Raw genomic sequence first — 25419 nt, forward strand, 5'->3', positions numbered from 1 at the left:
CCAGGTTCAAGCGATTCTCCTGCTTCAGACTCCCAAGTAGCTGGGAATGCAGGCGCCCCCCACCACGCCCGGCTAATTTTTGAATTTTTAGTGGAGACAGGGTTTCACCATGTTGGCCAGGATGGTCTCGATCTCTTGACCTCGTGATCCGCCCACTTCGGCCTCCCAAACTGCTGGGATTACAGGCGTGAGCCACCGCGCTCAGCCTATTATTTTTTTTTAGGCAGTGTCTTGCCCTGTCGCCCAGGCTGGAGTGCAGTGGCGTGATCGCAACTCACTGCAGCCCCGACTTCTTGGGCTTAAGTTATCTTCCCGCCGCAGCCTCCACGCCCAGTTAGTTTTTTGCATTTTTTGTAGAGATGAGGTCTTGCTTTTTTGCCCAGGCTGGCCTCGAACTCCTAGGCTTAAGCGACCCTCTTGCCGCAGCCTCCCAAAGTTGGGATTACGGGCGTGAGCCACCGCGCCCAGCCTACTATCTTTATCTTATAGAAAGAAAAGAATGGAGGAAACCGAGGCTCGGAGACAGTAGGTAACTTCCCCAAAGGTTCCACAGCTAATGAGTGGAGCGACGATTTGTGGAACGAAATGAATGAAATCGATGTGGCAGTGGGCCGGGACGGGTCGGTGGCGTAGACGCGGAGCGCGCAGCTCACACCCGGCGGCCGCGGTTTCCAGGAGGAAGCAAGGATGCTTTGGACACTGCGCGTTGCGCCTCCGCGGAGCCCTCGCGCTGCCATTCCCGGCCGTCGCTCGGTCGTCGGCTGACGGGAAGCAGGAAGTGGTGGCGGGCGTCGCGAGCGGTGACATCACGGGGGCGACGGCGGCGAAGGGCGGGGGCGGAGGAGGAGCGAACCGGGCCGGGGGGCGGCTGCACAGTCTCCGGGATCCCCAGGCCTGGAGGGGGGTCTGTGCGCGGCCGGCTAGCTCTGCCCCGCGTCCGGTCCCGAGCGGGCCTCCCTCGGGCCAGCCCGATGTGACCGAGCCCAGCGGAGCCTGAGCAAGGAGCGGGTCCGTCGCGGAGCCGGAGGGCGGGAGGAACATGACATCGCGGAGGTGAGGAGCCCCGAGGGGCCCGGCCCGGGCCTCGGCCCGGCCCCCGCCGCGTTCGGTTAGCCCCGTCCGGAAGGGGGCGCCCCGGCCGGGCTTCGGGCTCCCGCCCCGGGTCGGGGTTGGGGGCCGGTTCCCTCCTCGTCTCCTCGCCCTCCCGGGGCCGGGGGCCGGCCCCACCGCGCCCCCACCCCTCGGGTCCCCATTCATTTCCTGACTCCCCGAGTTCCGGCTGCGGCAGCCCCGGGGATGCCCGTCAGGCCCGGGGCAGGTAGAGCCGCCGAGGGAACCACGGGTGCCAGCGGCCCGGCTCAGCGCCGCATTCCTGACCCATTGCCTCATGAGAATTGCCTCATGGTGATTCCGAAATAACCCTGTTCACTTGGGGAGGCTCCTTGGGACACGAGAGGGGAGTTGCGCGGGGCCGGGCCCCCAGTGGTCTAGTCGTTCTGGGTCACTGTGCCACTTGTGTGCATTTGGGGACTTCACGCAGGGCCCCTGACCCTTTTATATGCCCCTTTGTGTCTTCTTTTCCTCCTACCCCTCACGTGCCAGAAATGGAAAAACTGACTGTATCTGCAGCCACTAGAAGTATTTCCTTCCTCTGCGATCTTCGCTTTGGGAGATGGAAAGGAAGGGAGCCGCATCTCGTTATTTAATCCTTCACTGCGACCTTAACAGTCAGGTCTCTTTACTGGTACCCGTTTTATGGATGAGGAAACCGAGGCCCAGAAGCAACATGCTAGTAAATGACAAGATTTGAAACTAAGGAGGATTAGTGAGTTAATGAGATCCTTTGAAAGGTCAGGGTAATACTACTACTAATAGCTAACATTTGCTTAGTTCTGACCACAGCCCTATCAGATGGCTATTATCCCCATTGTAAAGATGAGTAAACCGAGTTTCAGAGGTTAAGTAAATTGCCTAACCTCACAGCTAGTAGGTGGTGGAGACAGAATCCCTACTTTTAATCACTATGTTGCTTCTATTATTTTGTAACTATTGCTAACCATTTGTAAGCCTTAATTTTGTTGTCAAACAGTAGTGTGACCTGTTGTTTTCAGATAGTGATCCTGCTATTTTGTATAGTCACTCTATAGACTACTCACACTTAAGACCCATTGTCTATTCTTTTCCATGATTGTTCAATTATGGTCACTGTCTCAGACATTTAAAAAACGATTCAAGCTATTGAGGCTATTTGAATGAGATTTCTTTTTTTTTAATTTTTTTATTTGGAGACGGAGGCTCACTCCGTTGCCCAGGCTGGAGTGCAGTGGCGCTATCTCAGCTCACCACAATCTCCGCCTCCTAGGTTCAAGCGATTCTCCTGCCTCAGCCTCCCAAGTAACTGGGACTATAGGCACACCACTATGCCCGGCTAATTTTTGTATTTTTAATAGAGACAGGGTTTCACTATGTTGGCCAGGCTGGTCTCAAACTCCTGACCTCGTGATCCGCCCGCCTTGGCCTCCCAAAGTGCTGGAATTACAGGTGTGAGCCACCGCACCTGGCCTGAATGAGATTTTTCAAAATATTAGGAATGTCTCCTCCAAACACGCCTGGCATGTTATTCCTACATGGATCTGGAATTTAAAAAGGGGAGAAAAAAGAAAACTGAGAACTCGTAGGAAGTGAGTGACTTGGACAGGTCGGTTGGCAAGTGCTTACGGATCTGGGTAATATATAACTGCATTTCAACAGAACAGTGTATAGCCTCAAATGTTCTAATTCTTTAGGGAGCTTTTAAATAAACAGTTGTCTATTCTTTAATCTGTCAAATAGTCATTGAGTCTTTTGTTCCTGGTGTCTGCTCTTCCAGACAAGTAAGGATCTGCTGCTTTAGGAGACAAAAAGACAGGGGGCTGGGGGTTGGGAAAAGGTCTGGGTAGTAATAGACCCTACATTGTCCAGTTTGTTAATTTAGAAGCATAGAAGTGTGAGCATAGTCAAAGCAGCAAGTGGTAAAGATGACGGTTTGAAATGGAGTAATTCCTTCTCCCCTCCAGCCCTGGTATTATGCACCACCCAAAAAGCCAGATTATGAACATAATACACATAATTTTGAATGATTTATTATTTTTTGGATTATAAGCCTGTTTTATTTGTTAACCAGCCTTAATGAGGTATAAATGACATGCAATTAATTGCATATATTTAAATGTACAATTTGATCAGTTTTGACATACATACACACTTGGGAAATCACCACCATAGTCAAGATAATGAACACATCTATCGCCTCTGGTAATTTTGCCTCATGTTCTTTATAATCCCTCCTTTGTTCTTAGGCAGCCGGTGTTCTGCTTTTTGTCACTATATATTAGTTTGCATTTCCTAGAATTTTATTTTTTTAAATTTTAAAATTGTTTGAATAGGGATGGGGTCTCACCGTGTTGCCCAGGGCAGTCTCAAACTCCTGGGTTCAAGTGATCCTCTCACTTTGGCCTCCTGAAGTGTTGGGATTATAGGCGTGAGACACCCTGCCCAGCCCTAGAATTTTATTATTATTGTTATTATTATTTTTTTTGAGATAGGGTCTCACTTTGTTGCCCAGGCTGGAGTGCAGTGGTGCGATCACTGCAGCCTTGTTTTCCTAGGCTCAATCCATCCTCCCTCCTCAGCTTCCCGATTACTGGGGCTACAGATGTGCACCACCACACCCGGCTAATTTTTGTATTTTTTTATAGAGACAGGGTTTTGCCATGTTGGCCAGGCTGGTCCCAAACTCCTGGGCTCAAGCAGTCTTCCTGCCTTGGCCTCCCAAAGTGCTGAGATTACAGGCATGAGCCACTGCGTCTGGCCTTCAAATTACTTTAACCTAGTATTAATTCATTCAACAGGAAGTTAATGAGCCAGGCAGGATAAAGCAGTAAGATAGGAAAATATTGCTATTTTCATGGCTGAGAGCAGACAAACACATGACTAAATAGGACAAATTCAGGTAGTAATAAATTCTAGGAGGGAAAAAATCTCCCAGAAATGTGAGGATGGGAGAATGCAGTTAGTTTTGATAGGTGGTTTAGAGAAGGTGATCGTGTGAGCTGACACCTGAATGACGATTGGTAGTCTGAATTTTGTTTTGCTTAATTATCAAAATAACTCCTCTTGGGTTCGACTTTTATATGCATCCAGTAATTAAAATGTAAGTATATTCAATGTACTGATATCTCTCAGCATCATAGGTAGGAAGACTAAGGCATTGAGCAATTAAGTGACTCTTCCCTTGATCATGTAGCAGTGATAGTACTGGATTTAGATTTTGAGGTTGCTTCTCTGCCCTTCTCTGCCTTTGTGAAACCAACAAAGCTGCCTGTATTTTCCAACTCTTCATTCAGCATGTGGTACCTCCTTTACATCTGTTTTTGTTCCTCTGAAATCCATACGCGATGATGAGCTGAGAGGGGCAGAAAATTGAGCTTGTTCTGAGACTGGAGGCTTTTGGTTTATCTCTTGCAGGTCAAGTACATTTTGTCCTGGGCTCTCCCTGGTGGCCACGTTTGTTTATCTCCTGCGGGGGTAAATAAACTTGCCTTGCTGAAAAATAACAGTTCTGTGTCTTTGCAGTTGAAACTGGGATGTCTTTTTGTTAACGATAGGTCCCGATGTAAGGCCAAGTTTTTGGTTAGAGTTGCTCAAGTGCAGAGGCCGCTGCTAAGATGACTTACCCCTCATGTCCATGGTCAATGTGGAGACCATTATGAGTGGCACATGATGCTGGAAAAGCAGAGCCAACTCATGTTCGTAATTGTTCCTAGCAGGCCGTGGTGTACATTGTTAGGCAGCCACAGAACAATAGAGACACTCAGCTTATTCCCCTTCCCTCTGGGAAACACAGACAGTACTTGCCATCCAACGCCACCGTTTTTAAGGAAGAAAGGGGCAAAAAGTGATGTTGGCAAGGTCTCTGGGAGTTGTGGACCCCAACCAAGGATTGGAGACCCTGAAATGGATTCAGATGCCCTAAAATGCAGCCCAGTTCATTACTATGAATTTTGGAGGACTTTGTGCCTTGAGCAAATGTGTATATGTGACGCTCTTTGACAACACTGCAATAGGAAAAATACTATCCATGTTCGTGAGGAGCATTGAATTTAGAGAGGGAGACAGACTTTTATGCCAGCATCAAATGAATTTGATAAAGCTAGTACCAAAATGAAATTTGAATTTTTTTTTTTTGAAATAGAGTCTTAGTCATGCAGGCTGGAGTACAGTGATACAATCTTGGCCCACTGCAACCTCCACCTCTTGGGTTCAAACAATTCTTGTGCCTCAGCCTCCCGAGTAGCTGGGATTACAGGTGCGTGCCACCATGTCTGGCTAATTTTTATATTTTTGGTAGGGACGGGGTTTCACCATGTTGGTCAGGCTTGTCTTGAACTCCTGGCCTCAAGTAATCTGCCCACCTTGGCCTTCCAAAGTGCTGGGATTATAGGCATGAGCTACCACACAAGCCTGAAATTTGAAATTTATTGGTATAGAATATACTGTTTAGAATGTATGTGTATATATATGTATGTTTGTATACTCATATAAACACAAATACACATTGTATATGTTTCTGTAATGTGTATATCTGTCTACACATACATGTATATACACACATACAATGTCTTTTTTTTTTTTTTTTTTTGAGACAGAGTCTTACCCTGTTGCCCAGGCTGGAGAGTGCAGTGGCATAATCTTGGCTCACTGCAGCCTCGACCTCCTGGGCTCAAGTGATCCTCCCATCTCAGCCTCCTGAGTAGCTGGGACTGACTACAGGCACGTGGCATCGAACTTGTCCAATTTTTCTATTTTTTTGTAGAGATAGAGTCTTGCTCTGTTGCCCAGGCTGGTCTCAAATTCCTGGGCTCAAGCTATCTGCCTGCCTCGGCCTTCCAAAGTGCTAGGATTACAGATGTGAACCACTGTACCTGGCTTTTACAATGTCTATTTTAAAGATAATGGTTCAAGTTTTTATCATCCCACTGGCCCACTCTAATGAAACATCTACCCATTCATTGAAGAATTATTTATGGTGGGATAACTCTGTGCCAGGTACCGTGCTAGGCATTGAGTATTCCAGGTTTTAGGAAACAGCACATGCAAAAGTGCTGAAGTGGGAGAAGATCTTGGAGTGACTGAAGGCTAGGAGAGAGCACGTGTGGGAGCTGTGAGGCTGGGAAGGTGGGAGGTAGGTGGGATCAGACCACACAGGGATTCTTAATGTCTTTAGTGTCATGTGGACCATGGAGAGGAGTGCAGATTGTATTTTTAGAGCAATGCAAAATCATAGAAGGATGTGATCAGGGGAGTGGCATGAGCTGATCTATTTAAAAATATTTCTCTGGCTGCTGTGAAGGAAGGATTGTAGGAGGCAGGAGTAGATTCAGGGAGATGAGATAAGTGATGAGAGAGGCTTTGAACTTGGGTAGAAGTAGTTTGTGGAAAGTCTTTTTTGGAGGTAGTTTTTGTTTATTGCCTTGTCATCAAAGCGGAGATGCTGACCAATGAAACTCCTTGAGAAAATAGTGATTTATAAAGACATATCTATGCAGTACCATTAAAAAGCTGCTTGGAAAAAAGATAACAAGCTGCTTTAACAACTTTTTATTTTATAATTTTTTTTTGAGATGGGGTCTTACTCTGTCACCCAGGGTCACGACCTCAGCTCACTGCAACCTCTGCTTCCCAGGCTCAAGCGTTCTCCCACCTCAGCCTCCTGAGTGGCTGGGACCGCAGGCACACGCCACCATGTCAGGCTAATTTGTGTGTGTGTGTGTGTGTGTGTGTGTGTGTAGAGATGGGGTTTTGCTATGTTGACCAGGGTGTGTGTGTGTGTGTGTGTGTGTGTGTGTGTGTGTGTGTAGAGATGGGGTTTTGCCATGTTGCCCAGGCTGGTCTCAGACTCCTGAGCTCAGGCAATCCACCTGCCTCAGCCTCCAAAGTGCTGGAGATTACAGATGTGAGCCACTGTGCCCAGCTGCCTAACAACTTTAAAAAAAATGTTTACATTTAGTAGGATATTTATTGCATTATTGTTGGAGATGGCAAAATATTGGAGACAGCTGAAATGTTCATCAATAGGGGGGCTAGTTAAATGAAATACAGTGTAGCATGCATTAGAACACCTTGCAAGAATTTAACTTTTTTTGTAGCCTTTTACTTATAATGCTTGTCCCTATTGACGCCTTGTTTTTTCAGCATGACTTACTCTTTTACTATAGGATATTAAAATTTAATTAGATTAGAAATGAGAAATATTCTTGTAATCTGTAGAAAGTAACAAACTATAAACTTTCTCCCCAAGAACAAATATAATAATTTTTCTGGAGTAGCAGGTAAGAAAGATGTAAATTTATATGTATACAAGAAACTGAAATTAGACTTTATACATTTAAAGGTTACAAGTGCAGTTTTATTACAGGAATGTATTATCCAGCATTGAAATCTGGGCTTTTAGTGTAACCAGCACCCGAATAATGTACATTGTACCCATTAAGTAATTTCTCATCCCTCAAACCCCTCCCACCCTGAAATTAGACTTTGGATCCCTAGTTTAAATTCCACCCCTCTCTTTTTTTTGAGACAAGTTCTCACTCTGTCACCCAGGCTGGAGGGCAATGTTGCTATGATAGCTTACTGTAGCCTCAACCTCCTGGGCTCAGGGGATACACCTTCCTCAGCCTCCTGAGCAGCTGGAACTGCAGGCGTGCACCACCACATTCAGCTAATTTTTTGATTTTTTTTTATAGAGATGAGGTCTGAACTCCTGGGCTTAAGCGATTCTCCCCAAGTGCTGGGGTTACACGCATGGGCCACCGCCCCCAGCCTAAACCTCCTTTCTCAGTATAGCAGCCTTGAGATGAAGTTCCTGAAATTACTGGCCAGCTTGACTGTTTCCCCACATCACTGGAGGAGGGGGGTGCATAGATAAAACAAAATATTTAGCATCATTGTATTTTCTTTTTGTTTCATCAGCATCTTTTTTTAAAACTCACTTGACATAAGTCCCTAGCCTCAAAGAGTAAAGCCTTTGCAGAATCTGCATTCGGATTTCGGGTGTGATTTCCTGGCAAATAGTTCAGGTTTGTAAACTCTTTTGTTTTGTTTTTTTTCTCTGAGACAGAGTTTCACTCTTGTAGTGCAGGCTGGAGTGCAGTGGCACCATCTTGCCTCACTGTAACTTCTGCCTCCCGATTCATGCGATTCTTCCTGCCTCAGCCTCCTGAGTAGCTGGGATTACAGGCATGCGCCACCACAACTGGGTAATTTTTGTATTTTTAGTTTCACCATGTTGGTCAGGCTGGTCTTGAACTCCTGACTTCAGGTGATCTACCTGCCTTGGCCTCCCAAAGTGATGGGATTACAGGTATGAGCCACCGCACCCAGCCAAAACTTTTTTTTTTTTTCTCTTTTTGTTGCTGAGAAATGTAAACTCTTACAGACAGGAATTATGTCTCCCATTTTTTAAAAGCCACTCAACACATGTGTAATAGGCCCTGGAGCTTATTTTAGACATTGATTTGAGGCTCTTTTCCCCAAGTGCTGGTGTGTGTGTGTGTGTGTGTGTGTGTGTGTGTGTGTGTGTAAGTCTTTCTATGAGATGAGTGGTACCTACCTGGGCTGTATGATCTTTTTTATTTATTTTATTTTTGTAGACACGAGGTCTCACTATGTTGCTCAGGCTGGTCTTGAACTCTGGGGCTCAACCAATCCTCCCTCCCTGGCCTCCCAGAGTGCTGAGATTACAGGTGTGAGCCACTGCACCTGGCCAGTGATCCTTAATAAATATAGATAATGGCTGGGCATGGTGGCTCACACCTATAATACCAGTACTTTGGGGGGCCGAGGCTGGCAGGTCACCTGAGCTAAGGAGTTCGAGACCAGCCTGGGCAACATGGTTGAAACCCTGTCTCTACAGAAAATACAGAAATTAGCCAGGTGTGGTGGTGCATGCCTGTAGTCACAGCCACTTGGGAGGTTGAGACAGGAGAATTGCTTGAACCTGGAAGGTGGAGGTTGCAGTGAGCCGAGATCGTGTCATTGAACTCCAGCCTGGGTGACAGAGTGAGATCTTGTCTCAAAAAAAAAATATAGATATAGATATAGATAATGCCAGATGATGGCTGGTTAGAAGGGATTGTCAGGGGCTGGCAGGTTTTGCAGGTGTTAGAATGAGCAAGATGAGGAGAAGGATGCTTACTTCCTTCTCCTTGTAGCTCCTTCTCTACCCCCTCCCCTCAGTGTTTTTTTATTTTTATTTTTATTTTTATTTTTTTTTTTGAGACAAGGTCTTGCTCTGTCACCCACACTGGATTGCAGTGATGCAATCATAGCTCATCGAAGCTCAAACTCTTAGGCTCAAGTGATCCTCTTGCCTCAGCCTCCCAAGTAACTGAGACCACAGGTGCGTACAACTATGCCCAGTTAAGTTTTTCATTTTTTATAGAGACGGGGTCTTGCTATGTTGTCCAGGCTGGTCTTGCACTCCTGGCTTCAAGTGATTCTCCTGCCTCAGTTTCCCAAAGTGCTGGCATTATAGGCATGAGCCACTGTGCCTAGCCCATCAGTGTCTTTTTATCCTTTACTCCTATCAAAATTCATTCACTCAGCAGCCGTTGATCAAGTGCCTACTATATACATGGTGAGGACTGGAAATTTATTTGTCTCTTCTCATCTTATCTGTTAATTGTAATTAACTGCAATCATTCTGTATTAATTGTAATAAACTTGTTGATAAACTCAAATGAGGCCATACTGATTTGCCATTTCCCCTCCTTCCAGGTTATATGGATGTACTTACATTGCAGGTTTCATTTGTTGGTTCAGTTTTTAAACTAAACCCTTTTGTGTCAAATTATGCTAGGTGTGAGATGGGGAGTTCAAGATGTGTGTTGTCTTTTTTTTTTTTTTTTTTGCCTCACTAATATACAAGTGCTTATAACCTTTGAGGCTGGCCCTATACATAAAGATTTTTATTAATTCCACTGTTCTTTATCTTCTCTTACTAAGTTCTCAGGGTCGAATTAACTCTAACTGCCCCTTACTAGTGATAAGGAAGTTGCAAATCACAAAATTGTCAGTGATTGAATACACAGATTAAACCTGTAACTGGGAAGCATTTTTGGTAATTACGAATACTTTTTGAAAAAAAAAAAGCTATGGAAAGAAAGTTTAAAATCTACTAAAGCTCAAGTAGATGGTCATGGAATAGCCATTTCAATTTCTAACTATATATTACTTATTTATTTATTTATTTTTGAGATGGAGTTTAGCTCTTGTTGCCCAGGCTGGAGTGCAATGGTGTGATCTCAGCTCACTGCAACCTCCATCTCCCGGGTTCAAGCTATTCTCCTGCCTCAGCCTCCTGAGTAGCTGGGATTACAGACATGTGCCACCACGTGAGGCTAATTTTGTATTTTTAGTAGAGACGGGGTTTCTCCACATTGGTCAGGCTGGTCTCGAACTCCTGACCTCAGTTGGTTCGCCCTCCTTGGCCTCCCAAAGTGCTGGAATTACAGGTGTGAGCCACCGCGTCTAGCCTCTTAACTATTGTTTGAAATAATGTAGAGACAGCTCCAGAGCCATGAAGAAGTGTATGAAGAAGCAGTGTTAGCTTAAATGACATACATGTCACAATTGCCTATGTGAAACTAACATAATTATGCATGAAAAGTATCTATCCTGCATAACCTCCACCAATAATAATAATGTTAATAATAGTGAAAACTAATGTTTATTAAGTCCTTACTGTCTCCAGCCTCTGTGCTAAATACTGGTTACTAAGTTTCCCTGAAAATACTATTCTCATCTGTTTGTTCTTAATAACAGGATAGCATAATTGTAAGTTGTAAATGAAATAATACAGTTTATTTAATAAAAGGGTAAAGGAGAAGACCACCTACCTTATCTTCTGTTGCTGATCTAGATGGATGTAGGTGGTGTTTACCTAGTTTCACCTTTGGCAGTTGAAACTACTTTTTTTTTTTTAAGAGACAGAGTGGGCCAGGCACAGTGGCTCATGCCTGTAATCCCAGCACTTTGGGAGGCTGAGGCGGGCAGATCATTTGAGGTCAGAAGTTCAAGACCAGCCTGGCCAACATGGTGAAACCCTGTCTCTACTAAAAATACAGAAAGATTAGCTGGGTGTGGTGGTACACGCCTGTAATTCCAGCTATGTGGGAGGCTGAGGCAGGAGAATCACTTGAACCCAGGAGTGGAGGTTGCAGTGATCTGAGATTGTGCCACCGCACTCCAGCCTGGGTGACAGAGCAAGACTCCGTCTCAAAAAAAAAACAACAACAACAACAAAAGAAATTTTTAGAAATATGAGATGACAGCAAGAATGAGGGTATTAAAAAGAAATTTTTAGAAATAAATAGCAGAATGTAATGGTGAAAAGTTTGATTTCTCAAGTCTGCTTTGCACACAGGCATGTGGCAAACATCAGTAAGTATAGCTGTAATTTTAACCAGCTGTAATGTATAATAGCCAAGGTATCACATTTTTCTTTTTTCTTTTTTGAGACAGAGTCTTGCTTTGTTGCCCAGGCTGGAGTGCAGTGGCACTATCTTGGCTCACTTCAACCTCCGCCTCCTGAGTTCAAGTGATTCTTGTGCCTCAGCCTCTCAAGTAGCTGGGATTACAGGTGTGTGCCACCACACTCGGCTATTTTTTGCATTTTTAGTAGAGACAGGGCTGGTCTTGAACTCCCAACCTCAGGTGAGAGTTGCTGAGATTACAGGTGTGGGCCACAGCGCCTGGCCATATATTGCTTTTTTCTTATTATCAGAGCCAGTTCATGATTGTAGAAAAATAGTGTTTGTAACAATATAAGTATGGATAAATCATCTTTTTTATTTTGTGATTCATATAGGTTTGTTGTTGTTGTTGTTGTTTTGTTTTTATCTTGAGACAGAGTCTTGGTCTGTCACCCAGGCTGGAGTGTAATGGCACAACCATGGCTCACTGCAGCCTCAGACGCCTGGGCTCAAGCAATCCTCCCATCTCAGCCTCTAGAGTAGATGGGACCACAGGTGTGGGCCACCATGCCTGGGTAATTAAAAACCTTTTTTTTTTTTCTAGAGATGAGGTCTCACTATGTTGCCCAGGCTAGTCTCAAACCTTTGACCTCTGCTTCAGCCTTTTTGAGACAGAGTCTGGCTTTCGCCCAGGCTGGAGTGCAGTGGCTGATCTCTGCTCACTGCAAGCTCTGCCTCCCAGGTTCGCGCCATTCTCCTGCCTCAGCCTCCCGAGTAGCTGGGACTGCAGGTGCCTGCCACCATGCCTGGCTAATTTTTTGTATTTTTAGTAGAGACGAGGTTTCACCATGTTAGCCAGGATGGTCTCGATCTCCTGACCTCTTGATCCGCCCGCCTCAGCCTCCCAAAGTGCTGAGATTATAGGCGTGAGCCACCGCCCCCGGCCTGCTTCAGCCTTTAGAGTAGCTATGACTATAGGCATGTGCCATCACCCAGCTAATTAATTTTTTTTTTTTTTTTTTTTTTTTGTGGAGATGCGGTCTTACTTTGTTACCCAGACTGCAAGTTAGTTTCAGATATCAACATTTGATGTTTCCAAATGCATGGGGAGGTTTTGGAGCAAGTTTTTGGCTCATATGCATAGGTGTCCTAGACATTCACTTTGCAAATTCTTATAAAATGACTACAGTAGCATACAGATAGGGAAAAATATTCTTGTCAGCACCACCGATTGGGTGAGAAGAGACTGTATATTAAAAACAATGACTATCTTTTTGCCACATAAATTGCTGGTGGGGCCAGTTTGAAGAGGGCTTTGTCAGCTGCCTTCTGCGTCTTCCTCTTGAGTACGTGGAGTTGGAGTCATCCTTGACAGCCTCCTGTTGACACTACCCAGGTCACAGATGTGAAACTGTGTGGATGTAGGAGAGAGCAGTGATGGGGCTTACCCCAAGGTTGCTCTTCCTTCCCTCTGGCCACAAATGTTTAGTAAGGAACTGCTGTGTATTAACCATTTGCTAGGGGCTGCGGGTACGGTGGTGAAGAAGTAGACATGTTCCTACTCGGGAGGCTGAGGTGGGAGGATCGCTTGAGCCCAGGAGTTGGAGCTGCAGTGTGCCGTGATCATGCCACTGCACTCCAGCCTGGGGGACAGAGCGAGACCCTATCTCTAAAAAACAATAAAAGAAATAGACATGTCCTTCGCCCTCATGGAACTGCCAGTCTAGCCTTCAACCTGGTGACTGTAGAAATGTGTGATTAGATGCTATATTGCTTTGTTGAGTGCCACCCCTGAGAAGCAGGGGTTTTTTTGAGAAGGTTGGATGGGGGATTTGACTGTGGGACCACCAGAGGGAAAAGCACATGTAAAAGCCGCGTGTAGCAATTGGAGGAAATTGGAGACGTGATCAGAGAACCAGAGTCAACCAGGGGCCATGCCGTGCAGGGTCCTGTTAATATCTGTGACTTTATTCTAAATGTTTTCTTCTGGATAACATCTAAATTTCTAGTTCCACAGGTGAAACTCCAAGGGCGGGTTCTGTGCTAAGCATTTTGCATGTATTAATTAATTTCCACCACACAACATTGCTGTGAATTAAGACAGTTTCTAAGCATGGCAAGAAACCCAGAAATCATAATGGAAAAATCTGATAAATTTAACCATGCCAACATGAACCTCTGTAGGAAAAAAAATACCACAGACTAAAAAGGGGGGAAAAAAAAACCGGAGACAAATATTTGCAACACATACAGTAAAGGGTAATTTTCTGGTTATATCAAGAGCTCCTACAAATCAATAAGAAAAAAAATCTAATAGGAAATGAGCAATGACAAACTGACAACTCATAGAAAAGGAAACACAAGTGATCTGAAAAGATGAAAAAGTGCTCAGTCTCACAAAGAAATGCAGACTAACATGGTACCATTTTCCATTAATCAGATAGACAAAGATGAAAGAGTTTGGTAATATATGTAGTATTGGCACAAGTGAGGGAAAACAGGGGATTTCACACTCTATGCCCGTCCAAACCAGTACCTTATTTTGAGGGTGGTTTGACAATATTTGTCAAAATAAAAAAATTATATACAGTCATTTGCCACATAATGATGGTTCAGTTGATGATGGATGGCATACATAATGGTGGTCCCATAAGAATATAATGGGCTGCGCGCGGTGGTGCTCGCCTGCAATCCCAGCACTTTGGGAGGCCGAGGTGGGTGGATCGCCTGAGGTCAGGAGTTTGAGACCAGCCTGGCCAACATGGTGAAACCCTGTCTCTGCTAAAAAACATACAAAAAAATTAGCCGGGCATGGTGGCGGGTGCCTGTAATCCCAGCTACTCAGGAGGCAGAGGCAGGAGAATCGCTTGAACCCGGGAGGCAGAGGTTGCAGTGAGGTGAGATCGGGCCACTGCACTCCAATCTAGATGACAAGGTGAGACTCTGTCTCAAAAAAAAAAAAAATGATTATAATGGGCCTGGCCAAGGTGGCTCACACCTGTAATCCCAGTACTTTGGTAGGCCAAGGCAGGAGAATCATTTGAACTCAGGAGTTTGAGACCAGTGGGGACAACATAGCAAGACCCCATCTCAAAAAAAAGAGATTATAATGGAGCTGTCCTGTATAGACATACCATTTTTAACATTTTTTTTTTTTTTTTGAGATGGAGGCTTGCTGTGTCACCCAGGCTGAAGTGTAGTGGCATGATCTGGGCTTACTGAAACCTCCACCTCCTGGGTTCAAGCGATTCTCCTGCCTCAGCCTCCCAAGTAGCTGAGACTACAGGCACGCACCATCATGCCCAGTTAATTTTTGTATTTTTAGTAGAGATGGAGTTTCATCATGTTGCCCAGGCTGGTCTGGAACTCCTGGCCTCAAGTGCTGTCCCGCCACTCCTGGCCTCAAGTGCTGTCCCGCCTTGGCCTCCGAAAGTGCTGTTGCCCAGGCTGGAGCTCAGTGGCACAATCACGGCTCACTGCAACCCTGACGTCCCAGGCTCAGGCAAATCTTTCCATCTTAGCTTCCCAAGTAACTGGGACTACAGGTGTGTGCCATCAATGCCCCACCAATTTTTTAATTTTTTGTAGAGATGGGGTTTCCCTACGTTGCTCAGGCTGATCTTGAACTCCTGGCCTCAAGCAATCCTCCCACTTCAGCCTCCCAGAGTGCCGGGATTACAGGTGTGAGCCACCTTGCCCTGCCCTGTACGAAGATCTTCATAAAAGCAGTTAATAATAGTACGTTTGAGGCTGCCATCACAGGGGTGAGGTCAAGGACAAATGTGAGAAGTTCTTTTAGAATCTATTTTTAAAAAAGAAGAGATGACAGTGGTGACAGTCAGGGAACAGATAAGCAGGTAGATTGTGGGGGCCTAGGCTGTCTAACCAGTGTTTAAAATGAAGCAACTGCTGAGCTTGCTGTATTTCATTTAATGGAGACTAGTAGAACAACAGCCAGAAATTCTTCACTTTCCATCTAAGAGAGGCAAAAGTTATTTTCCCTTCAATAACCTGGGACTGTAGGATTAAGGTTTTTTGTTTTTTTTTTTTAAATACTACAATATGGCTACCGGTATAATTTAAAAATGATTAGAATTCTATTAGACTAAGAAACAGGTGTCTGCCTGAAGTAGACAGTCACTGAAGTCACTAAGTGGCAAAAGACAGGAAACAAAAAATTGAAAGTAGGAAACAATCAGCAGATACAACGCCAAACATGAGCTGTCAGTGATAATGGATTAAGTCCTTCAATTAATGGCTGAGCCAGATGGAATTAAAAGAAAAAATCCAGGCTGGGCATGGTGACTCACACCTGTAATCTCAACACTTTGGGAGGCTGAGGTGGGAGGATCACTTGCACTCAGGAGTTCGAGACCAGCCTGAACAACATAGTGGGACCCTATCTCTATTTTATAAAAATATTTTGAAAAAAGAAAGAAAAATTTAGTTGTGTTCTGCTTTAAAAAGACAAATTGGCACAGAATGTCAAAGAATAAATAAAACAAACATGGGCAAAAGAGATTCAGGTGGTATCAATAATATTGGGCTAAGTAGCATTCAAGATAAAGATTATTCAATAATAAGTTATTTAATACTAGAGTAATTGCATATTAATGAAATGTATAATCTATGGTAGAGATAGTCAGTAATTGTTTTATGTATTCATTAAGGTAACAACAAGCAAACAAACTTTAATAGTTTTAAATGCTTTATATGCTTTATAGTTCTTTTATGTGCATTAATTCATTAATTCTCATTTCCTATGAGGTAAGCACTATTATTATCCACATTTTACAGATGTAAAAACCGAAGCAGAGAGATTAATTAGCTTGCCCAAGAGATGTGGCATTCTGGGATTTGAGACAGTGGTTTGGCTCTGTAGGTTGCTTCAATAACCAAGAGATGCTTCAAATCAGATTTTTAAAATATGTTTTTTAGAAGCATTTTCCTGATACTTCTCCCCTTACATGGGTGGTAGTCTTTTGGATTGAAAAACATGAGTAAGTGCTAGAAGAGCAAAATATGCATCCAGATTTAATAGTATGTCTGTTTTTCTGAGCCTTGGCATTTCATTGCTTTTATAATAGAAATGAAGGTTTTTTTATTTTTTTTTGGCTGAGAATAGCACTGAACTCAGTGGGAGGGACTGTGGGTTGTAAGTTGTCCGCCTCTGAATGGAGTTGAATTTAAGTTTCTTGGTTTCCAAAGAATGGTTTGTTTAAAGACCCTCAAATTGCAAGTTAGAACTGACTTCAGTCCTTGAGGTTTTACCATTTAATGAATTTTTCGTAAAAAGCAATTGAATTGTTGATGAAAGGTGATGTTAAAATTATCCCAGATTTATCAATTTTTTTTTATTGCCCCTGGATTTTGAGTCATAGAAAGCCTTTCCTTATTCTAAGGTTAACAAGAAATTCACCCATGTTTTCCTCTAGTATTGCATTGTTTCATCTTTTACGTTTATTATTTATTTTATTTTGTATTTTTGAGTCGGGGTTTCACTGTGTCACTCAGGCTGGGGTGCAGTGGAATGATCTCGGCTCACTGCAGCCTCTGCCTCCCGCCTCCCGGGTTCAAGCGATTCCCCTGCCTCGGCCTCCTGAGTAGCTAGGATTACAGGCACCTGCCACCACGCCTGGCTAATTTCTGTATTTTTTTTTTTTTTAGTACAGATGGGGTTTTGCTGTGTTGGCCAGGCTGGTCTTGAACTCCTGACCTTAAGTGATCCACCTGCCTTGGCCTCCCAAAGTGCTGGGATTACAGGCATGAGCCACCGTGCCTGGCCTAAAATTTATTCTGATATGTGGTATGATATATGGTTCTAACCACTTGGTTATGGTGCATTATTTTCTAAATGTGGTATTGGATTCTTTTTATATTTTGTTTAGAAGTTCTGTATCAATATTCATGAGTACCATTGGTCTCTGTTGTTTTTCTTGTGCCATCTTTATTGGTATAGGTATCAGTGTTATATTTACTTTGTAAAAGGAAGTTGGAAGTTTTCCTTTCTTTTTAGTACTCAGGAATGATTTTAAGAATTGGGACTATTTGGTCTTTGAAGGTTTGGTAGAATTCCATTGGGAATCCATCTGGGCCTGGTGATTTTCTGTGTGGTAGTTCCTTAATTGTTTTCCCTATTTTTTTCTTATTTTTAATCGGGTAGCCTGTGAACCAGAATAGGTTCAGAGAGGCTCCATTTTTTTTAATACAAATTGGTCTGCCTAAGTTTTCTTACTCTAATGGGTTAATTTTCGGAGACTGCATTTCCCTGAAAAATTACACATTTGTTCTAGGTTTTCTGACTTATTTCCACAACTTTTTAGTCTTTCCCCCTGGAATCATGCCCCTTTCCATAAACAGGACTCTGATGTACCAGAAGTATTTTCACACTTCGGATGGACTTTCTGTTTCTGGGGGTGGTTTTAGAGCAATTTTAGGCCTGCCGCTAGCTCCCCTGTTCTCTATACCATGCTGTTTTTCTCAGAATGCTCTTCTTTTGCACAAAGGCTTGGAGTAGGAGGATGAGCAGTCGTCACTCACTGACGTTTGGTATATTTTCTTTTTTTTGCTTACAGGTAATCTGGAAGTTTGGGCATTCTCTTTAAGTTGAGGGTGTGGTTTTCATGTCATTTTATTTATTTATTGTTTTCTTGTGTGTGTTTCTTAGAGACGGGGTCCCACTCTTGCCCTGGCTGGAGTGCAGTGGCGTCTTGGTCATAGCTTACTGCATCCTCAAGCTGCTGGGCTTAGATGACCCTCCCATCTCAGCCTCCTGAGTAGCTGGGACTATAGGAGCTTACCACCATCCCTAAATTTTTTTTTTTTTTTTGAGACGAAGTATTGCTCTGTCCCCCAGATTGAAGTGTAGTGGCGCAATCTCGGCTCACTGCAACCTCTGCCTCCCAGGTTCAAGCGAGTCTCTCACCTCAGCCTCCCGAGTAGCTGAGACTGCAGGTGCATGCCACCATACCTGGCTAATTTTTGTATTTTTTAGTAGAAACAGGGTTTCACTATGTTGGCTAGGCTGGTCTCGAACTCTTGACCTCAAGTGATCCACCCACCTTGGCCTCCCAAAGTGCTGGGATTACAGGCTTGAGCCACTGTACCTGGTCCCTGGCTAATTTTTAATTTTTTTGTAGAGATGGGATCTTGCTATGTTGCCCAGGCTGGTCTTGAACACCTGGCCTTAAGCAATCCTCCCACCCCAGCCTGCCAAAACACTGGGATTTACAGGCGTGAACCATTGTGCCTGGCTTGTTTTGTTTTTAATTCTATGTTGTTTTTGAAGGATGTGTGGGGAGAGATGGATTTAGGCAATCATTGTTGTCCTTGGCTACCTGAAAGTCCAGGCACTCTTCTAGATACGTTATAAATATTAACTCATTTTATCCTGTCAACAACACTATGACATGGGTACTGTTACACCTTCCATTTTATAGGACTTAACAGAGAGGTTAAATATGTAGCCCAGGGTCACAGAGAGCTGGGCTTCAGACCAAGACAATCTGGCACCAGAGTCTATGTGGCTGCCCCTAAGGCTTTGCCACCATGTGTTAGTGATTCTCAGCCTGTCATTTGGGGAGGGGATTGCCCTTTTTTTAAAAAAATTTTTTTAAAATTTATTCTTATTTTATTATATTTTTGATACAGAGTCTCCCTCTGTTGCCGAGATTGGAGTGGAGTGGTGTGATTTCAGCTCACTGTAACCTCTACCTCTGGGGTTCAAGTGATTCTCATGCCTCAGCCTCCCAAGTAGCTGGGATTACAGGTGCCAGCCACCATGCCCAGCTAATTTTTGTATTATTATTATTATTATTTGAGATGGAGTCTTGCTCTTTTGTTCAGGCTGGAGTACAGTGCTGTGATCTCGGCTCTCTGTAACCTTCGTCTCCTGGGTTCAGGTGATTCTCCTGCCTCAGCCTCCGGAGTAGCTGGGACTACAGGCGCGCGCCACTATACCTGGCTAATTTTTTGTATTTTTAATAGAGATGGGGTTTCACTATGTTGGCCAGGCTGGTCTCGAACTCCTGACCTCAGGTGATGTACCTGCCTTGGCCTTCCAAAGTGCTAGGATTACAGGTGTGAGCCACTGTGCATGGCCGGATTGTCCTTTTTTTTTTTTTTTTTTAAAAAAAAAAACAAAAAACAAACCCCAAACCATAAACCCAATATTCTGAAAGATTTGGTCTCCACACCTGTATTATATAATAATTAGTTTTTCCATTTTTTCCTCTTGGTAGAAGGCACATATGCCACTCAGTTTCCAGTTGCCACACCCAATTAACATAATTGTTTTGCAGCCAAAAGCAAAAGAGAGTTGACATTTTAATTAGCTTATGTAGGTAGACAAATTGAGGCCTAATGTAAGAGTTTCATTATACCTTTTTGAAAAATTATAAATAGCTAGAAGCCAGTTGTCATTACTTTTTGATTCCTTAGAGTTCTGGGCATCTTCCATCTGGAACCACAGATGAAAGAAGCTGCAAGCAAGGGTTTTTTTTTCTTAACGGAATAGTTTAACCGTTCTGAATGCAAAAGTATTGGATGCCAGCATAACAGGTATCACATAAATTGAGGTTGACGTTTTCCTGGGTGAAATTCTATTCTGTCTCAATCTTCCTTTTTTTTTGAGATGGAGTCTTGCTCTGTCGCCCAGGCTGGAGTGCAGTGGCACGATCTCGGCTCACTGTAAGCCCCACTTCCTGGGTTCATGCGACTCTCCTGCCTCAGCCTCCCGAGTAGCTGGGACTACAGGCGCCTGCCACCACACCCGGCTAATTTTTTTGTATTTTTAGTAGAGATGGGGCTTCCCAGGATGGTCTCAATCTCATGACCTCGTGATCCACCTGCCTCGGCCTCCCAAAGTGCTGGGATTACAGGTGTGAGCCACTGTGCCCAGCCTTTTTTTTTTTTTTTTTTTTTAAGACAGCGTCTCGCTTTGTTGCCTAGTCTGGAGTGCAGTGGCACGATCTCAGCTCATTGCAACCTCCGCCTCCCGGGTTCAAGTGATTCTCCTGCCTCAGCCTCCCGAGTATCTGAGATTACAGGTGTGTGCCACCATGCCTGGCTAATTTTTGTATTTTTAGTACAGATGAGGTTTTGCCATGTTGCCCAGGCTGGCCTCAAACTCCTGACCTCAGGTAATCCGCCTGCCTCGGCCTCCCAAAGTGCTGGGATTATAAGCATGAGCCACCGGGCCCAGACTCAATCTTCTGACAAGCTGTCAGAGAGAGTAAAAAGCAAACGAATATTTAATTATTTTGATCTGAGCTTTACGATTTTTCTTTCTTTCTTTTTTTTTTTTTTGAGATGGAGTTTTGCATTGTTGCCCAGGCTAGAGTGCAGTGGTGGCGATCTTGGCTCACCGCAACTTCCGCTTCCCGGGTTCAAGCGATTCTTCTGCCTCAGCCTCCTGAGTAACTGGGATTACGGGCATGCGCCACTACGCCCAGCTGATTTTGTATTTTTAGTAGGGACAGGGTTTCTCCATGTTGGTCAGGCTTGTCTCAAGCTCCCGACCTCAGGTGATCCACCTGCCTCGGCCTCCCAAAGTGCTGGGATTACAGGCATGAGCCACCTTGCCCAGCCTTTTTTTTTTAATCTGAGAAAAAGTCTTGCTTGGTTGCCCAGGCTGGAGTGCAGTGGTGCGAGCTCTGCTCACTGCATTCTCTGCCTCCCAGACTCAAGCAATCCTCCCACCTTAGCCTCCTGAGTAGCTGGGACTACAGGCATATGCCACCACACCTGGCTAATGTTCGTATTTTTTGTAGAGACAGGGTTTTGCCATTTTGCCCAGGCTGGTCTTGAACTCCTGACCTCAGGTGATCCTCCCACCTTGGCCTCCCAAAGTGCTGGGATTACAGGTGTGAGCCACTGTGCCTGGTCTCCTTCACTGTTGTAAGATACTTGAATTGGGTCAATATTTGTGAAGAAGTCTCTTAAAAGTTCACTTGATTGTCAGTACCAGAACTCTACATTTAATATTGACTTATATTCCTGGGAGCATTTCAGAGCATTCTATTAGCTTAGAAAGGTCCAGGATTTGACTTTAGAAGTTACTGTTACCATGAATCTCAATGACTTTTGGAATCCATGAAGAATATCTTTTTTTTTTTTTTTTTTTTTTTTTTGAGATGGAGTCTCGCTCTGTCGCCCAGGCTGGAGTGCAGTGGCGTGATCTTGGCTCACTGCAAGCTCCACCTCCCAGGTTCACGCCATTCTCCTGCCTCAGCCTCCTGAGTAGCTGGGATTACAGGCGCGTGCCACCACGCCTGGCTAATTTTTTTGTATTTTTAGTAGAGACGGGGTTTCACCGTGTTTGCCAGGATGGTCTCAATCTCCTGACCTTGTGATCCGCCCGCCTCGGCCTCCCAAAGTGCTGGGATTACAGGCATGAGCCACCGCGCCCAGCCAAGAGTATCTTTTTGCTGGAAACTAGAGAGGACTCCTCTGAAGCAGATGCCATTCATGATGGATTTCATCATTCGTGGGTTTTAAAAAACATTTTATTTTGAAATAATTTCAAATTTAAATAAGAGTTGCAAAATAGTACAAATAATTCATGTTTACTTTTCATCCAGATTTACAAGTCAACCTTGTACAGGTTGAGTATCCCTTATCCGAAATGCTTGGGACCAGAAGTGTTTTGAATTTCAGATTTTTTCGAATTTTGGAATATTTTCATTATATACTTAAGCATCTCTAATCCTCAAATCTCAAATCTGAAATATCTGAAATGCTGTGATGAGCATTTCCTTTGAATGTCATATGGGCACTTTTTTATTTATTTAATTTATTTATTCCTTGAGATGGAATATTGCTCCATCACCCAGGCTGGAGTGCAGTGAGCGATCTTGGCTCATTGCAAACTTCACCTTCTGGGTTCAAGTGATTCTCCTGCCTCAGCCCCCTGAGTAGTTGGGACTATAGGCGCTTGCCACCATGGCCGGCTAATTTTTGTATTTTTAGTAGAGATGGGTTTCACCATGTTGGCCAGGCTGCTCTTGAACTCCTGACCTCAGGTGATCTGCCTGCCTCAGCCTCCCAAAGTGCTGGGATTGCAGGCATGAGCCACTGGTCCCGGCCAAAGTTTTGTATTTTTAGTACAAAACTTAGTACTTTAGTAAGACTTTTAATTTTAGTCTTTTAGTAGAGACAGGATTTCACCATGTTGGCCAGCCTGATCTCAAACTCCTGACCTCAAGTGATCCACCTGCCTTGGCCTCCCAAAGTGCTGGGGTTACAGGCTGAGCCACCAAGCCCGGCTCATTTTTTTTGAGACGGAGTCTCGCTCTGTTGCCCAGGCTAGAGTGCAATGGTGCAATCTCGGCTCACTGCAACCTCTGCCTCCCAGGTTCAAGCAATTCTCCCTGCCTCAGCCTTCCGAGTAGCTGGGATTACAGGCGTGTGACACCATGCCCAGTTAATTTTTGTATTTTTAGTAGAGACAGGGTTTCACCATGTTGGCCAGGCTGGTCTCAAACTCCTGACTTCAGGTGGTCCACCTGCCTTGGCCTCCCAAAGTGCTGGGATTACAGGAGTCAACCACCGCGCCTGGCCATGGATTTTGGAGCATTTTAGATTTGGGATACTCAACCTGTACCATGTTTGCTCTCTCTCTTTCTGTGTTTTATATATATATATATGAATAAATTATATATACACTACACATATATGTATGTATTATATGTATATGTATGTATTTTATATATAAAATACATATCTACATGTAAAATACACATGTGTATATACATGCGTACATATATGTGTCTCTATATTTAAGTTTTGTTGGAACCACTTGAGGGTAAGTTGCAGACATGGCTTCTCATTGCTCCAAAATACTTCAGTGTATATTTCTTAAAAAGCAAGGACACTTGGTTACATAACCACAGTTATATCACCAAAATGTGTATTATAACAAGACTACCATCAAATCCTTATACCTCTTTCAAATTGTTTCAGTAATATCCTTATAGCAAAAGACAAAACAACAACAAAAACTCTTCTTCCCTTTTATTTTGTTTGTTTTGGTCCATTATATGTCCAGATTATGCATTAATGCATTGTTGCTTGCTAAGTCTTGTTACTGGCCTTTAATTTGGATATTTCTTTGCATCCCACCAAACTCCTCTTCATGGTTATATCTTTTTTTTTTTTTTTTTTGGAGACGGAATTTTGCTTTTGTTGCCCAGGCTGGAGTGCAATGGCACAATCTCGGCTCACTGCAACCTCCGTCTCCCGGGTTCAAGCGATTCTCCTGCCTCAGCCTCCCGAGCAACTGGGATTAGAGGCCTGCGCCACCTTGCCCGGCTAATTTTGTATTTTTAGTAGAGACGGGGTTTCGCCATGTTGGTCAGACTAATCTTGAACTCCTGACCTCATGATCCGCCCGCCTCGGCCTCCCAAACTGTTGGTATTACAGGTGTGAGCCACTGTGCCTGATCTTTTTTTTTTTTTTGAGACAGGGTCTTATTCTGTTGCCTAGCCTGGAGTGCAGTGGTATGATCTTGGCTCACTGCATCCTTGACCTCCTGGGCTCAGGCGATTCTCCCACCTCAGCCTCCTTAGTAGCTGGGACTATAGGCACACACCACCATGCATGGCTAATTTTTATATTTTTTATAGAGACTGGGTTTCGCCATGTTGCCCAAGCTGGTCTTGAACTCCTGGGCTCAAGTGATCCACCTGCCTTGGCCTCCCAAAATGCTGGGATTACAGGTGTAAGCCACTGCGCCTGGCCCTAATTTTTGCATTTTTTGTAGAGATGGGGTTTCACTGTGTTGCCCAGGCTGGTCTTGAACTCCTGGGCTCAAGCGATCTTCCCATCTCAGCCCCCTAAAGTGCTGGGATTATAGGTGTGAACTGCTGTGCCTGGCTGAGGATTAAGTTTCAACCTGAGGGGAGAGGCATTCAAACTATAGCATTGTCCTTTAGTGACTGGCTTAGTTCACTTAGAATGTTTATCTACTCATCCATCTATAGACACTGTTTCCTTTCACCTTTTGGCTTTTGAAAATAATGCTGCTATGAATATGAGTTATAGAAAAATACCAATTTGAATCCCTGTTTTCAATTACTTTGAGTATATACCTGGAAGTGGAATTTCTGGATCATATGGTACTTCCATGTTTTTTTTTTATTCTTTTTTGAGACAAGGTCTCACTCTGTCACCTAGGCTGGAGTGTAGTGGCACGATCTCAGCTCACTGCAACTTCCGCCCCCTGGGTTCAAGTGATTCTCCTGCCTCAGCTTCCCGAGTAGGTGGGATTACAGATGCGTGCCACCATGCCCAGCTAATTTTTGTATTTTTAGTAGAGAAGGGGTTTCACCATGTTGGCCAGGCTGGTCTTGAACTCCTGACCTCAAGTGATCTGCCTGCCTCGGCCTCCCAAAATTCTGGGATTACAGGTGTGAGCCACCGCACCTGGCCTCCATGTTTCAATTTTTAAGCAAACAATTAGTTAAAAAAATAGGAAACTGAGAGAATGAACTATTTCCTGTTTTATTCAGTGGGTTATAATCTGTTACTATCATTGTTTATTTTGAGGTACAAATTGTCCCTACTTTGGCCAGCAGAGGATCCTACAGATTGTCTCCTGTGTCCTTTTCATAGCCCCTCATTGGAACTCTTACTGGCCCACAATAGGATGTTCCAAGTTCATCTTCTTACTTTTACTGCCCCAGCCCTGGGATCAGCCATTTCTTCAAGGAGGCCAGTTCCTTTCACTGGAGAATGGAAAACCCAATATGTAGAAACCAAGATATAGGTGTTAGGTGCGATTGCTACTGGAGTGTCATTGCTTCCAAACCCTTTCAAAAGAGACCTAGGAAATTTGTGTGTGTGTGTGTGTGAGTGTGTATTCATAAAAGCACACACACATACACTGAAGCATTTATTTCTTTATTG

General features: G+C 44.1%; 1 protein-coding gene across 2 annotated transcripts in view; it reads left to right on the top strand.

Moving 5' to 3' along the window:
- The first annotated feature begins 825 nt into the window (after nt 1–825).
- Nucleotides 826–25419, top strand: part of PTPN11 (protein tyrosine phosphatase non-receptor type 11) — a 94392-nt gene continuing 69798 nt past the window's right edge. For both annotated transcript variants that reach the window (XM_030821438.1, XM_030821439.1), the window contains exon 1: nt 826–1053. In XM_030821438.1, coding sequence (XP_030677298.1) covers nt 1040–1053 — 14 coding nt within the window. In that variant the 5' untranslated portion in view covers nt 826–1039. The remainder of the gene's footprint in view (nt 1054–25419) is intronic.

The sequence above is a fragment of the Nomascus leucogenys genome, chromosome 10 (genome assembly GCF_006542625.1).
Source record: "Nomascus leucogenys isolate Asia chromosome 10, Asia_NLE_v1, whole genome shotgun sequence".
Taxonomy (NCBI): domain Eukaryota; kingdom Metazoa; phylum Chordata; class Mammalia; order Primates; family Hylobatidae; genus Nomascus; species Nomascus leucogenys.